This window comes from Centroberyx gerrardi, chromosome 6 (assembly GCF_048128805.1).
Source record: "Centroberyx gerrardi isolate f3 chromosome 6, fCenGer3.hap1.cur.20231027, whole genome shotgun sequence".
Taxonomy (NCBI): Eukaryota; Metazoa; Chordata; class Actinopteri; order Beryciformes; family Berycidae; genus Centroberyx; species Centroberyx gerrardi.
Window position 1 is genome coordinate 14678613 of NC_136002.1, and position 14146 is coordinate 14692758.

Here is a 14146-nt window from a genome sequence, read left to right on the forward strand (position 1 = left end):
TTCTTTTAACTCTTATTATAAAAAGTGAGATTATTTCTGTGAGGTGGCTGAAAAACCCCTGTTGTATCCATGTGGATGATTTTCATGCAACAATCATGCAACAAACAGACGCTGCTGGGAAAACTTGTGAAATCCCATCAGTCCACAGCGCCATCTCCTGTCGACCTGTAACTCCATCCATTGATAAATGTGATGCTGATGTTGCATTTACACTAGAACGGTCATGTCTGATTGTTCTGTTTCTGTGTAAATCAAACAGTGAAAAGTTGGCACAAAGAACTTAATAAAAACATGAATGCACTATACACACATACAGTACACACATCACTTGTATAAAAATGTTTTTCAGCGTTTATTGATATGATTGAGACAACTTCAGTCGTCGTGATCTCTGCAAATCAGATAAAATATGTGGAATAAGGCATCTCAACAGGCCCACATACCGAGGTCCCACAGATAACAGTCAAAATCACAACATACAACATCTTAACAAATATTCATTGGAGCATGCAAAATACACACAGTACACCACAAATAATGTAATCAAAACAATATTAATCTCTCTAAGATCTGTAATATGATTGCTGGATTACTATGTTTTCACTGAGAGAATAATGATCTTATCCGCACAGGAGTAATTTTTCCAAAACAATCCAAAACATCAGACCTTCTACAAGGACATCAGATTAACGCCTCAGCATATCTCATTCATAAAAAAAACTCATGGACGGCACTAAGAAAAATGCCCGGCAACAAATTAAAGAAAATAAAACAGCAATACTGTTTTGACTTTGATATACCTAACATCATACAGTACTTTCAATCAATACTACATTCATACCTGACCCTCATTAAGTGGTCATGAACTTGGATTAGAGTTTCAGTGGTATAATAATCTTAAAGATCTTTAGACATTCAAATTTTGACAACCAGGTAGAGAGCAAGGCGATGTTAGACATCTGCTTCTATAATGTTCAATCAAGCAACATGTAGCCAGTGGCAATATCCTGTGGTTACATAATACTTTAAAGTATCCTTAAAGCATCCTCACAAAAAACATATTTTCAATGTTTACTATCACATTTTATAACACTGGTGAAATAAATGAGACTCTAAATTGAACTAAATCAAACACAACATTTTCAATCTTGTGCAGATTTCTCCCCCATGTTCATTACGGGACAAATCCTCAGTCATTTGGATTCAGAGAAAAATCTAGAGAGTACTCAACTAAAAACACAAACTCAGAAACAAAATTAACAACAAAGCTATGGCGTGTCACGCACTGTCTATTCAAACAACATATAAAAACAGTGACATTTTTACAGTACAATCCACAGATCACTTTCATTTGCCTGTGACTAAACCTTAATCCTGGAGCGGTGGCGGTGCCTACCTCAATACTCACACTGTCCAAGCTCGTTTGAAACCAAATCTCAGTGCGTCAGTGAAGCTGAGGACTCGTGTGTCGGTGCCCTTTGAGTTGCCACAGGTAGTCGCAGGTGTTCGGGCTGCTTGTGGCACGTATAAAAATATCTTACAACTGTTCAGATTTCTATATTATTGTAATGTTTTAAATGACCATAAAAAACAGGCCATTATAAAGCAGCTGATAAAATAACATTCATTCAACCAAACATCACTAAAGTGACTTGGTAATTATAATAACTAGTGCAGTGCCCGTTCAAAATAGGCGTAGGCTATCAGTCGCTTGCTTTGAGCCCCACTGCTGCACAGAGCGCTGTTCACTTGTTTATTCAAAGTTTATTAATACTGAACGTGTTGCGTCCAATCCAACACTGCACGTCCTTGGGTCCCCAGCAATACACCCGCCAAGTGTGAAGTAGATCGGACGAACGGTTCTCGAGATATGCGAAGGACACACATACAGACAGAGATTCTTTGCTTTATAGTATGATTATTGGTAATTAAAGCTGCATCTGCTGGTGTTGGTCGGAATTGCCAGAGCGCCTCTAATACAATATTATCACAATACTTAGGTCATGATATATTGCAATTTGTCATGTTTTTTTACTTAAAGGCATTAACAAGGTAAAGTAACGTCCTTGCATCAGTAAAACTGCATTGATGTCAAGTCAAAAGCCATGAATCAATTATGAAATTCAAAACCTTTAAGTCTTTCCAGCGCTATTTCAAGGACCATTTTCCCATGATGTAAGTATGATTTGAAAGATCACATGGTCTTAATTAGCCTTGAAATGCAACACAAATCTCAGAACCTGTCATCAGCCAGCATGTAGAGAGAATATTATGGAGTTAGGTTTACTGTATCGATGCCTCCCATCCCCCTGGCCACACTGTGCTGTGTGTATGTGGGTGCCTAGTTGAGGTGAGGGTGGGGGGGGGGGATACCAGAGTATCAACGCTCCATCAACACCTCTGATGGTAAATTCCACGAATTCAATGAACCAGGAAGAACCTGTGAAGGACACTACACAAGGGAGACAACAAACAGGTAGCAGATATGTGTGTTCTTTACGAGGATTCCATAAGATTGAAAATAGCGAGGGGTTTGTGCTACCGGTGCACAGAACAGCTCCCTGGATATGGTTTCCATGGAAATGAACCAGCGCCGGGTGTAGAGCACGGGGGTGATCCCGGCAGACTGTAAAACACAGTCCGAGAATATATGCCCCCCGCTGGAATGCATGCAGTAAAAGTGGAGACGTGGGGATGTTTTGGCAGGTCAGTCAGATTGAAGGTAATCAGTGGGGGGTGTGGGGGGGGATTGGGGGGAGTCGGGGGGAGTGGTGAGGTAGTTTTTGGCAGGTCACTGGGGCTTAGAAATGCCATTCCTCTCTATGAAGTCTTTAAGCTTGGTGGGAAAATCTGTCATGATGCCTGTGGCTCCCAAGTCAAATGCCCTCTGGAAGTCCTCCTCGTCGTTCAGCACCCAAATGTACACCTGAAACCAGAAACGGAGCACTATGGGTAACGCACACAACACACAGAGCTGGCCGTCGCAGGAAGGCTCCACAATGCTTCTGTCCTCTAGTGCAGCAGCCATTGCAGCCTCTTCTCTAAGGCTGTTGAGCAGATCTGAATAGGCAAAGTGTCGAGACAAAATTTACATGTCTGAATTGACTAGTTGACAGGTAATTTTTTTGTACTCTCTGAAGCCTTAACTGTCTGGACTGACTGGATTTTCTGTGCAATTCAATCCAAATAATCAAATTCATTTTCCTAATTGTTCCAGACTTCGCAGGAACCCTGGAAGGTTCTCAGTGTTTGTACAGACCATGTACAAGTGAATGGTGACTCAGCACACTATAACAATTAAAGGCTGGGTGCTCTGTGGCTCAGCGGGGCAAGGTGCACACCATATATTTCAGAAGTTTTGGGTTTGAGTCCCACTATCAACCTGCTGTCACTTGTCATTTCCTTTGTCTATATCTAACCAGTCGCTCTTAACTATGTACCATTCAATGAAAGAGGCATGTCAAATATAATCTTTAAAATATGAGTTCCATATACTACAAAAACTGATTCTCCTCTCATAAACAAAGGGGAATCACTTTTAGGGATTATAAAGAACCTTTTAGGGAACTTTTTATTACTATGTAGTAATGCTTTTTAAAAATATTTTTTTTGTAGCATTCAGAATTTACCAAACAACATTCGATACATTGTAGAATCAAAAAATGATATGATATATGATGATATAAGCAAAAAACAGTTTCGCTGCTACAAGGAAGTACCACAATGAAGGAGACACTATGATAAAGTGTCTTAACCACTGTTTGTTATTATTACACATTATACTTTGCATCTGCCATGTACTCAAGGTCCCTATATCAGGGTTCATACAGACATTATTACATCAAATTCAAGGACTTTCAGTTACTTTTTCCAGCAATATTCTTCTGTTCATAAGGACTCCACACAAAAGCAAGAAACATTTCTGTAAACCTTACTGCGTTTTAACAACCAACAGTGCTTTGTTTAAATCATAGGTTCACATGCTTTTAAGTCTTTTTTTTTTTTCCAGAGTATGTTGGTCTTCTTTCCTGTTTTGACTTGCATTCTGTCCAACATTTTTATTTATTTTTACTTTTTCAGCACTTTTTAACCCATATAACAGGAAATTTAGAAAATTTAAATTCAAGCACTTTAAACACTTTAAGGACCTTGTGCGAACGCTGCTATATATAGAACTTTTTTTTGTTGTAGTTGCAAGAGCTACTACAGGGGAACAAAACAGCAGCCTTACCTGTATTCCCCTGGCAGTTAGATGGTCAAACAGAGCTTTCCTCATCAGCAAGCTGCAACAGAAAAAACACTGTCATCAGCAGGGAGCAGAACAAGTGCAAGTAGAGAGGTGGTGCAGATTCAGGGTAGCCCAAAGTAAAAAGGCTTGTAAAAAAAATTGCATTAACAGGGTTTTCTCGTGGCCCTACAGCATTATGTGCCACGTGCAATATATAACGAGGCCCCAGAAATACATCTTATGTACATGTTGAAATACAGCGATATGCACACTGCAAACAGACAAATGCAATGCTGTCAGCCATTCATCTGGAAAATATATAGAAGAAGAAATCTGAACGTGATTCTGACTTGTGTGTGTACGTACGTGTCTGCCAGCCAGGTGACGAGTCGCTGGCTCCTAGTTATTCTGTTAGGATCCTTCAGTCTGTAGAATCACACAGAGAAGAGTGACACTGTTAAAAGCTGTTATATATATATATATATATAATATATGTATAATAGTTACAAAAATGACAAAATCACTTCACAACAGCACAGTTGTTTTTCTATAAAAGGTGAGATTTCTGATTATACTTGATGCCTTAATCAGCATTTTATATTTCAAGCATATTATTTATGGTAAATATGCATTAAAATAATTATTAGTGCTTGAGATGGAATGAAGACTTTCTGCAACTTTCTCACTTATTTGTAACTCATAATTCAACTTCACAATTGACAATTTGACATTATCTTTCCCTGTGTCAAGGGCACTGTCCATCAATTAAAGAATGAATTGTACAACAACACTTTGCAACAGGACGTTCAATGCACTACCATTTCCTTTTAAACTTCCTGTTTGGTACGTTTTGGATCAATTGAACGTGCCCCTGTTCTCTTAGGTTTGTTGAAAGTCATTCTGTGAAAATCACTAACTGAAGTAGAAGCAGACGAGGCAGGTTGAGGGAAAGTGGGAACAACGAAAAGACAAATTTCAACAATTTATCACAAAACAACTCCTGGAACGTATTGAACATCACAGATCGATGTTATATAACAGGAGTAAGAGTATCCAAGGGAAGCATTTTCCTTTAATTGGCATTGAGCAATTATTTTGAGCGACACAAATCCTGTAGTGGCCTCGACAGAAGTGTAATGAAGGAAATCAGTTAATCCTTAATGAATGTGCAGCATGCATAATCTGCTCTATGACCTAGATCCTTATGATCCACAAGCGCATACTCTCCAGGCAACTTGTGTGTGTTTCTTTGAATGATTTAATTAGTGAGTGAGATCGTCTTTCAAACAGCTTTGTGGCCCAGATAACTGAACAGAGACAGGCGCCCAGTGGAAACAGTGAACAACAGGCACAGGAACAAATTCTGGTGGGCACACCTGAGCCTGGAAGACAACGTACATCTTGAATTTTTAAAATTTCACCAGGTTAGTCACATTGAAATCAAGAATCTTTTTTTCAAAGGAGACCTGGCCAAGAAAGCGGTATCAAGACAAACATAAAAGTTACAGACCAACAGCTACAACAACGTCCAAAGTCAAAATCACAATAAAGAAGGAGAAAGGTACATCTAAAATCGAAATACAATCAAAGTCATGTAAAAACAGAACCAAGTAAAATCTCTGTCTGAGCTCTCCAAAGTCCACTAGACCAACATCAAGCCAGCAGCTTCACAGGGTCAAAACCTATTCAACTCTGAAGCTGAACAAAGCAAAAACAGCTCTTGAGTCTTGAGTCTGCAACGTGTTCCTTCATTATCAGTTTAAACTCACCAAGAGAAACCAGCTCTTTCAACTTTGAATCATTTTGTATCAAGTTCCATGAAGAGGAAGCAGAGTGCATGACAGCACTTTTGCCTAATTCAGCTCTGAACCTTGGGGACAGATAACAAAAACAATCTCATACTGTCTCATACTGTGTCAAAGGCAAAATGACTGTTTTATAATAACTGGGGGTCAGATTGTATCATTAAGAGAAACAGCAGCTGGAGCAAAGCATTTTAACTCCCGTCTCCTGCCAGTAGATTTCAGCCTCTACCCCATAAAGAAAAGATTTGAATCTTGAATTTTATGGTAGCATGCACAAGTCTTTCCTTTTCCCGAACCACTGTTACCCCCCTGCACCTTGGCCAGCACCGTCAACTGAACAGTGGATCCATTACAACAGGGATTCATTCTGGGACAGTGAGACTGGGACAGACTTATAGTTTTATCCTGTGACCCATTCTCATTAAAACCTATTAACACTTGTGTCCCATTTTGGGTCTCCACCCACACTTTAAAACAGAGACAGAGTCCTTATCCCTGTAATACAGTCCCTGACCTTTAACCCACTGCTATCAAATGCCGTGTACTTGTAGACTAATACTGATTAGCTCTGGTGTAGCGAGTGTAGTGTTACCACTGTATCTCTCTGACACACTAGAACTATGGAAGACTTGTATCTATAGTATGTTGGCTTGGACTACACACTGTAGAGCAGAGCGTTACTAAGGGCAGATACACACTGCAAGACATAGACTATACCCACTGTGCTTTTCAAACAATCAATTAAACCAGCCAAACCAACAACATACTGGAAAATTAACCCTCAACTCCAAAACATTACAAGATTTTGGCCACATTTAACAATAATTATGTGGTCCCAAAAATTAGGAAACCTGGGGAGAAAAATCTGATTTTTTGCTCAGAAATTCTGTAGGTGCATTTCAAATTTGAAAATTTTCTGAAACAGCAAATTTGGGGGTTAATTAGTTAACAACACATACAAGTGTGTGTGTTCACATTAAAAGCCTCTTCAAACAGAGCATGTCAAAATATATCATGGTCACACAGTTGGGACATGTTCACTCCATATTACACCAATATGATGAATAGAATAGAATAGAATAGAACAGAATAGAATACAGCAGTGCAAAAACAGACAGTAAATAATGCTAATTCATTACATAAATGTAAGAGTTGATTGATTGATTCGATAAGTTATATAGTGGTTTATTCATTGCGTCTGCGTGTGAGTAAATTGCTTCTGCGTGTGAGTAAATGATAGTGTGTGTGTGTGTGTGTGTGTGTGTTCCTACTTGGTGATAATGGAGGGCATGGGGATCTCCAGGAACTGCTCCTTGAGTGGGATGAAGGGCAGGAGGCCGGTGTAGAAGAGACCTAACAGCTGCAACACTCTGGGAAGGCTGAACAACACTGGGATACGAGGGTTCTACAACACACACACACACACACACACACAACCAGGGTTTGGAGTCAGTTCACTTTCAATTCAGTCATTTATGATGATAAGTGATGATATGAGTCTGTATTTTGGTGTCAAGGTTTCTCTGAGATTGGTCTGACATCTTACGTAGCTCCATTACCAAATACTCACTCCACAATGCATTCCCCATTACGGATGCACCGATGCCACTTTTTCAATGCCGATACCGATTACGAGTATGAAAGTTTAAGTATCGGCCGATACTGAGTACCGATCCGATCCATTACTTTCACTGAACAGTGCAGGCTTACTTCCTTAGTTTGGGGTCAATGGACAAAATTATTGAGATAAAATCCTTGTTTTTCCCACTGTTTGAGAAATACAGGCTTCTATGTGCCACAAATGCATAAAATCAAGACAGTTTGCTTTTATTTCTTACATGTTACTCATGGCTTTCGGTATCAGATTTTAGTCTTGGGTAAAATCTCCGATACCGATATTCCATTTTAGCCTGGTATCGGCACCGATACCGATACCAGTATCGGTATCGGTGCATCCCTATTCCCCATGCAATTCAATTCAAGCAATTCAACATGAATATAAAAATAAACTTGAACTGGGATTAAATCGGAAACTTTAGAGCGTCTACTATATACTCTTTCATTACTTAGGCCTAGTGGACAAAAAAGAATATTATTAAAGGTTTGTGTTTTCAAACTTTGAAGAAGATTGACTTCCTGGATTGACTGGACTGAATGTGAACTGAATGCAGAACTACACACACCACTGACGACAGTCGGCTACAGCAGAGTAACAAAGAACCTCCTACTCCTATAACCTCTCCCCTAAATGTCATCAAGATAAGGCCATCCATCTTGTGTTCATTTACCTCTTTGTAACACTTCTTGACAATCTGGTTGCTGGCGTTGCCCCACACAGTCAGATGCTCTCTGTCATACTTAATGACCAGCTCAGAGACCTGCAAAGATATACAAGCCATCAGTGCAGGAACTGGAAAATCAATACCATCTGCATAAAATACACGGTACATGAGCAATGTTTGTAGGGTGCCTTGCAAAAGTATTCACCCCCCTTGATTTTTTGCACATTTTGTTGTGCTATGAAGTTGTTTCAAAATACATTTATTCAGGATTTTTTAATGCATTTCTATGCAAAGCAATCTGTTCCATCATTGAGTGAAAACAAATGTGTAGAAATTTATGTTAATGCATAAAATTAAAATAACAGAAATCTATTTAGCATAAGTTATTTCACCCCCTTTGCTTCGTTTGGGCTAAATTGCCACACTAGCAACAAAATTGCTCAACATTTCTTATCATCTGTTATTCAGATGTCATATTTAGATTTAGTGGTTCTGAACAATGTTTTCCATTTCAAATTTTATATATAAATTGTCTAAAAATTGGACATTAAGTGCATTCAACCCCCAAATCTACCCCCCTAAAAAAATACTAACACATACAGTCACACACGCAGCTATTAATAAATCATCATCTGAGCAATTCGGCAAATAATAGTTCTCAACTCAAATTGCAGTGTGTCGCCGTAGCAACATTTATCATCGAAAACCCCTAGATCTTTCATTCTTCTATAGTATTCAAAATTTAATGATATCCTTGCTCTAACTAGCACTTTATACGTCTCCACAATGCTGTATGTCTCCCCCGCATTCACCCTCTTTTTCCTCCTCAAACACTGCCATTTTAGGCTGTCCCAAAAAAAAATTAACAATTCCCCTTTCCTCTTGTTTCTCTTGTTGTAAAGAAACCCAGAAATAAATAATGACTCAGTCAAGGCGAGAGAGAGAGAGAGAGAGACACTCACACACACACACACAGACCTTCTTGATGAGTCTGTCGTTGTTGACCTTGATGTCGATGTTGACGGGGGTGGTGGGGAAGGCCTCGAAGACGTCCCTGAGGAGAGGGATGCGTTTGTCCTCTCCCCCCTCGCAGTAACACTCTGCATAAACAAGGACAAGGACACAGTGTTACCTTCAGTCATACCGAATATGACAGTTGGTGTGTATTATATATGTATATATATATATCTATATATATATATATACATATGGATTATTTCAGTTGTAGTATGTGTCAGTGTCCCAAATTAACTTTCTGGCTCACCTGCCAAGGGCTGGTAAACTAAAAAATAAATCACTGTCCTGACAAAAATATTTTTTACAGGCCAAAATAATTAATAGACATTTTGCAGAGAAATATGTCACCCTTGTAATTTTGAATTATGTTGTGATGAATTACAAACCTGATCCACAGTATTAGTGAGTGAGCAAGAACACAGCACCTGATTCTATACACAAAATAGCACTGAAAACAGTAAAAAATATTCTTGGCAGCAGGTAAAACTTTTAGTCTACCAGCCCTTGACAGGTGAGCCAGGAAGTAAATTTCGGACACTACTTGAATACCTTGAACTGAAGTTTGCTATTTAGACACAAATGTCAAATAAACAAGTGGAGATGAAAAATGACAATATCAATCTATATGTTATTCAATATCAACTGATTACACTTTACATTCTGTTAGCGCTGCATCAATGTTATGCAAACTGGAGATCTCTGCTTCAGACACACTGATTATTAACCGTGGTGTGTCTGTGTGTGGGTTAGGGTTAGTTTTGTATCGATTACACAGGACACGGGTGTGAGATGCTCACCTCTCTGGAAGGTTACACCCAGCTTGCAGAAGTATGGAGGGAGCTCCTGCAAAGAGCACACAGCACACAGTGGTAAACACAGACAAAAAACATACTGTATAGGCAAAAGGCCTGTGAGGTGAAGTCCTGAGGTTACAAACTGACTATGAGGGGAGAAGGGAACTCAGCCATTACCTTCAAAAGTCAAAAAAAGGTTTATCTCCAGTTCCACAAACATATTGTTGGTATTAAAGTAGATGGAATTTAATGGAATTTATGGGTATCATTTTTTGATGATATGAAATCTAAGCTCTAGTCATGACCTTTGAACTAATTGAATTAATTACTGCTAATTACTAAAGTAATTACTGCTGTTTACCTTTTACTAATTTCCACCTAAAGTTACGGCATGCTCATTTTTAAGTACTCACTGTTGAGCCGGATTAGTCAATGTTGATTTGATTAGTACTGACGTTTTCACCCAGTGTTAGACCATAACACTAAAAAGTCTTATTTGTTAAACTTGACACTTCCATAGAGGCAAGGCATACATTCTGGCTCAGGTCAACCTGTTCTTCAGAGAGCCTCTGGTTTCCATTTAGTGTTCCTCTCTGTCAGCCGGGATCAATTAATGACTTCCTCCTGCTGACTCCTGCTCTGCTACCTTTACTGAGTGCTTCAGCATCTACGGACTTCAGAAGGTTTAACAGTCCCAGTGCTGCGACCCCACAAACTACAATGACCAGGGACTCGGCTCAGGGCAAAAATGCATCTTAGCTAGGAAAAAGGGTCGCTTTTTGATTTTTTTTTTCTGCTGCGCTGAGTGACATTTTCAGTGACTCACCAACAATCGGTGCAGGATCTGTTTTTTTGTGGTTCTTTGGTTTGGTTTGGTTTTTCAATCAGGAAAAACTTGATCATGTGGCTTGATCAGTTGACTTGCTTAAGGACAAAAAATTCACCTGATCAAGTCACATGATCCATCACCACTGGCTATCTCATTCACACAAGTTTATATACAAACATAACAAGATAACAGATACTGTTGTTTGAATTCTGAAAAATACAACACAAATAGTTGTGGAACTCTTGATTTGCTGCACCTCCCTGGCAAAAACAGTCTGAGCTTAGTTTATATAAACCCAGATTTCCACATTTTAATCAGAATTATCTGAAACCTATGTATTTTTTATTTTTATGTAAACCTACATTTTACACTTCTGGCTGACCCCCTTACCCATTATGTCAAACAAAATCAAGTTATATTTGAAATTTTAAACATCATTCTTTGTGCAAGTAGCCTATAAAGAAGTGAAAGGGACATCAAAACTAGCTTAGAGCTTGAAGGGAGGTTAGAAAAGAGTAAAAGGGTCATTATTTTCCCTTCTTTAGATATGGAAATGATATGACTAAGGAGATAATCAAGAGCGGCGACTCACGGCATAGGGCACGTCGGAGATGTAGGCGTTCATGCCGGTGGACCTCCTCAGGCTGGCATCATGTGAAACCACCACCTGCTCATCCTTTGTCAGGTGGCAGTCCAGCTCCAGCATGTCTGTGCCAAGATCCACAGCACTGCATGAACCAACGCACACGTGTGTGTTACTACACCTGTGAGATCCCACTGACTTACATCCATTCTCTAAAGCTCACCACTGCATTTCCTAATGAGGTCTAGCAAACAGTCTACAGCAGCGACATCTGAACATCAAAAGAGAGTAAAACCATACACACACATTCAAATCATAATAAAGCAAATTCACTACCCAACCACTATGTAATCCTGCAGAAAGAATAATGACATGATCTGAGCCTTTGATATGAATGATTATCTATGTTATTGCTGTCTGTGGGTCAGCAGGCAGGTAAAACACATAATCACAAACTGAACACTTCACAGCTCAAATGAACATGTACACACTCGCCCACCCACACAAGTACAAGCACCAGTTATGCTTCCTTCATGCATGGGGAATTCAGGCGATGTAACACAAACAGCTTTGTCATTATGATGCATGAAGCTGATAACTCACTGCTTGAAAGCCGCCATGGTGTTTTCCAGATTTTCACCTGCCCCTACAATACAAACATAGATACTTAGTGTAGTAATACAGTGTTTTCTTTACATTCATTTAGCTGTGGTGCCCCCCACAGCTGGAATATTGCCACAGCCAGAAACAAATAAATACAATGAAAATTCATCATCTGCCTATATTGCTTAGCCCACCCCAAAAACAACCAATTATAATTGCAATTACAGCACAGTTGTCGATATATGATAATGTAAATATTCAGATAAGAGCCATTCTTCTTAAATGCAACACCTACTTAAACTGATCCTGAAATAGGCCAAGGACTGAACCTGGGTCTCAAGACCTAAATTACTGCCCAACCCCTACATCTACAAAAATATCTACAGGAATCACTAACATTTTTAGAACAAGAGGTATTCTAACTATTGAAAATGAAGCAGGTATAAATTCAGCGGGTAATTGGGGAGAATGTTGAAAAGCACTATTATGCTCCTGGCACACATTATGACCTGCATCCTCTTATATGAGGGTAAATTTGAGTTAAAGAAATGCTTGAATGCTTGTTAGAATCAAATTTAACAACCACTGATGAGATTTATACACGATGAATACTGCAATAAAATCAGGAGTGCCACAGACTCACCTCCACGATGGGAAATGTGCCTGCTGCGGAATGACTCTCGCTTCCTCCGGTGCAGAAGTGTTGGGCATTTCATCAGCAGGGCCGAGGTGAGCACATACCCCGTTACCGTGGACAAGACGTACACCGCGGCACACATCTCTTCTCAGTCTGCTGAAAAACAGACAGAATTCAGCCAGAAAGTAAAAACCTACCCTGAAACAGATTTTAAATAATTTCAGTGTCCTGCAGAAACCTCGTGTCTGGGGTGAAAAAACTGTGAAATACTACCCTAGCTCTTTCATATTCATATATCTGTGACATTTACATTAAGCCTCTTCCAGAAAGCTGGAAAACTAGAGAACCAAGACAAAAGAGAGACAAAAGCCGGAGCTGCTCCATAGACAATACATTTGAGGCTGACTTGGAAAGCTAAATATGTTTGTTTGAGTTTTTACATTCAATCAAGCTTTATTCCATTGTGGTGCCAGCAGGTGCTGTCACGCAGTCAGTCTCCCATTCATTGTCAGTGGAGCAGCTCCACTACAGGACAATTAACTACAGGTCGATTTGGCACTTGCCTGAGTGGGATAGTCTTGGCTGCCTTGTTTTTAGCTTTGGGAGAAACTTGTTCATGTTCAGATATCACGAATTAGTGGAGCTTTTCTCTCTAACCTTACACTAAACGGCATAACAGTAACTAACAATAGCTAACCGTAGCCAATAGTAAGCTTACTAATGTTAGCGAGCTAGCTAAATTAGGCTAGCTGACCCGCTCGAACTAAGAGAATGCAATTTTACCTTTGTCATCAAATTGTTGTGTTTTTCTTCTTGGTTTGAGTTACCCAGTCCCGATATACCGATTGTCCAGGTATTGGTAGACCTTGTCACAAAGCTGAATTGACTAGCCTTCACCACGAAAGCTGATCATACGCACATCAGCAGCTGTCAGTGACAAAAACACAACTGACCGGCTGGTTCCAGCGGTATGCGCATGCGCAACATCTCAAATTTCTCTACAGAGAAGGGGGGGAGTAAAGAGGTCTCACTCTGTCGGCGGGGAACAGTTGAAGACCACTGTATGCCTTTGCTCTTACTGCAGATATCGTAGGTTAAAAACATCGGTACGGTTAATTGGGCCAAATTACACAAACTGAAAGAAATCCTATCCGAATTAAAGGGGAATGCCACCCATTTAAAGAATCCCCATATGTTATTTCTGTGCCTCAGGACAGTTCAGTCAATGTCTGCGAACTTGCACTAGTCTTTCCTAGAAAGCAGAGAGAAAACCCTTGAGTTTGTCGGCTCCATAGACAATTAACTGACTTTGTGCTAAGAAAGGTGCTAAATTGAGTTATCACACCAAAATGAAGTTCATATTCTAGC

At 39.6% G+C, this 14146-nt stretch overlaps 1 protein-coding gene across 4 annotated transcripts; it reads right to left on the reverse strand.

Annotated features, from left to right (window-relative positions):
* Positions 1–2375: 2375 nt before the first annotated feature.
* Positions 2376–13697, reverse strand: gdpd1 (glycerophosphodiester phosphodiesterase domain containing 1). 4 transcript variants are annotated; one of them, XR_013504931.1, is made up of 12 exons: positions 13562–13697; positions 12785–12931; positions 12142–12184; positions 11548–11683; positions 10130–10175; positions 9294–9415; positions 8322–8411; positions 7305–7438; positions 4595–4654; positions 4232–4283; positions 2628–2926; positions 2376–2538 (listed from the first exon to the last, which is right to left on the reverse strand). XR_013504931.1 is itself a non-coding variant. In XM_078284146.1 (11 exons), the coding sequence occupies exons 2-11, from the start codon at positions 12918–12920 to the stop codon at positions 2792–2794; spliced, it is 954 nt and encodes a 317-aa protein (XP_078140272.1). In that variant the 5' UTR covers positions 12921–12934; positions 13562–13659; the 3' UTR covers positions 2376–2791. The 4 variants fall into 4 exon arrangements, 2 of the variants coding, with proteins under 2 accessions (XP_078140272.1, XP_071781338.2); XR_013504930.1 differs by having other exon boundaries at positions 12785–12934; positions 13562–13659; XM_078284146.1 differs by having other exon boundaries at positions 2376–2926; positions 12785–12934; positions 13562–13659.
* Positions 13698–14146: the final 449 nt, after the last annotated feature.

What these genes read in the sequence shown, in the direction of transcription:
- gdpd1 (XM_078284146.1), bottom strand. Translation starts at nt 12,920, where the DNA reads ATGTGTGCCGCGGTGTACGTCTTGTCCACGGTAACGGGGTATGTGCTC. An exon ending in GCACATTTCCCATCGTGGAG is followed by an intron (nt 12,185 to 12,784) that starts GTGAGTCTGTGG and finishes TTTGTATTGTAG; the next exon opens with GGGCAGGTGAAAATCTGGAA. An exon ending in ACCATGGCGGCTTTCAAGCA is followed by an intron (nt 11,684 to 12,141) that starts GTGAGTTATCAG and finishes TGGTTCATGCAG; the next exon opens with TGCTGTGGATCTTGGCACAG.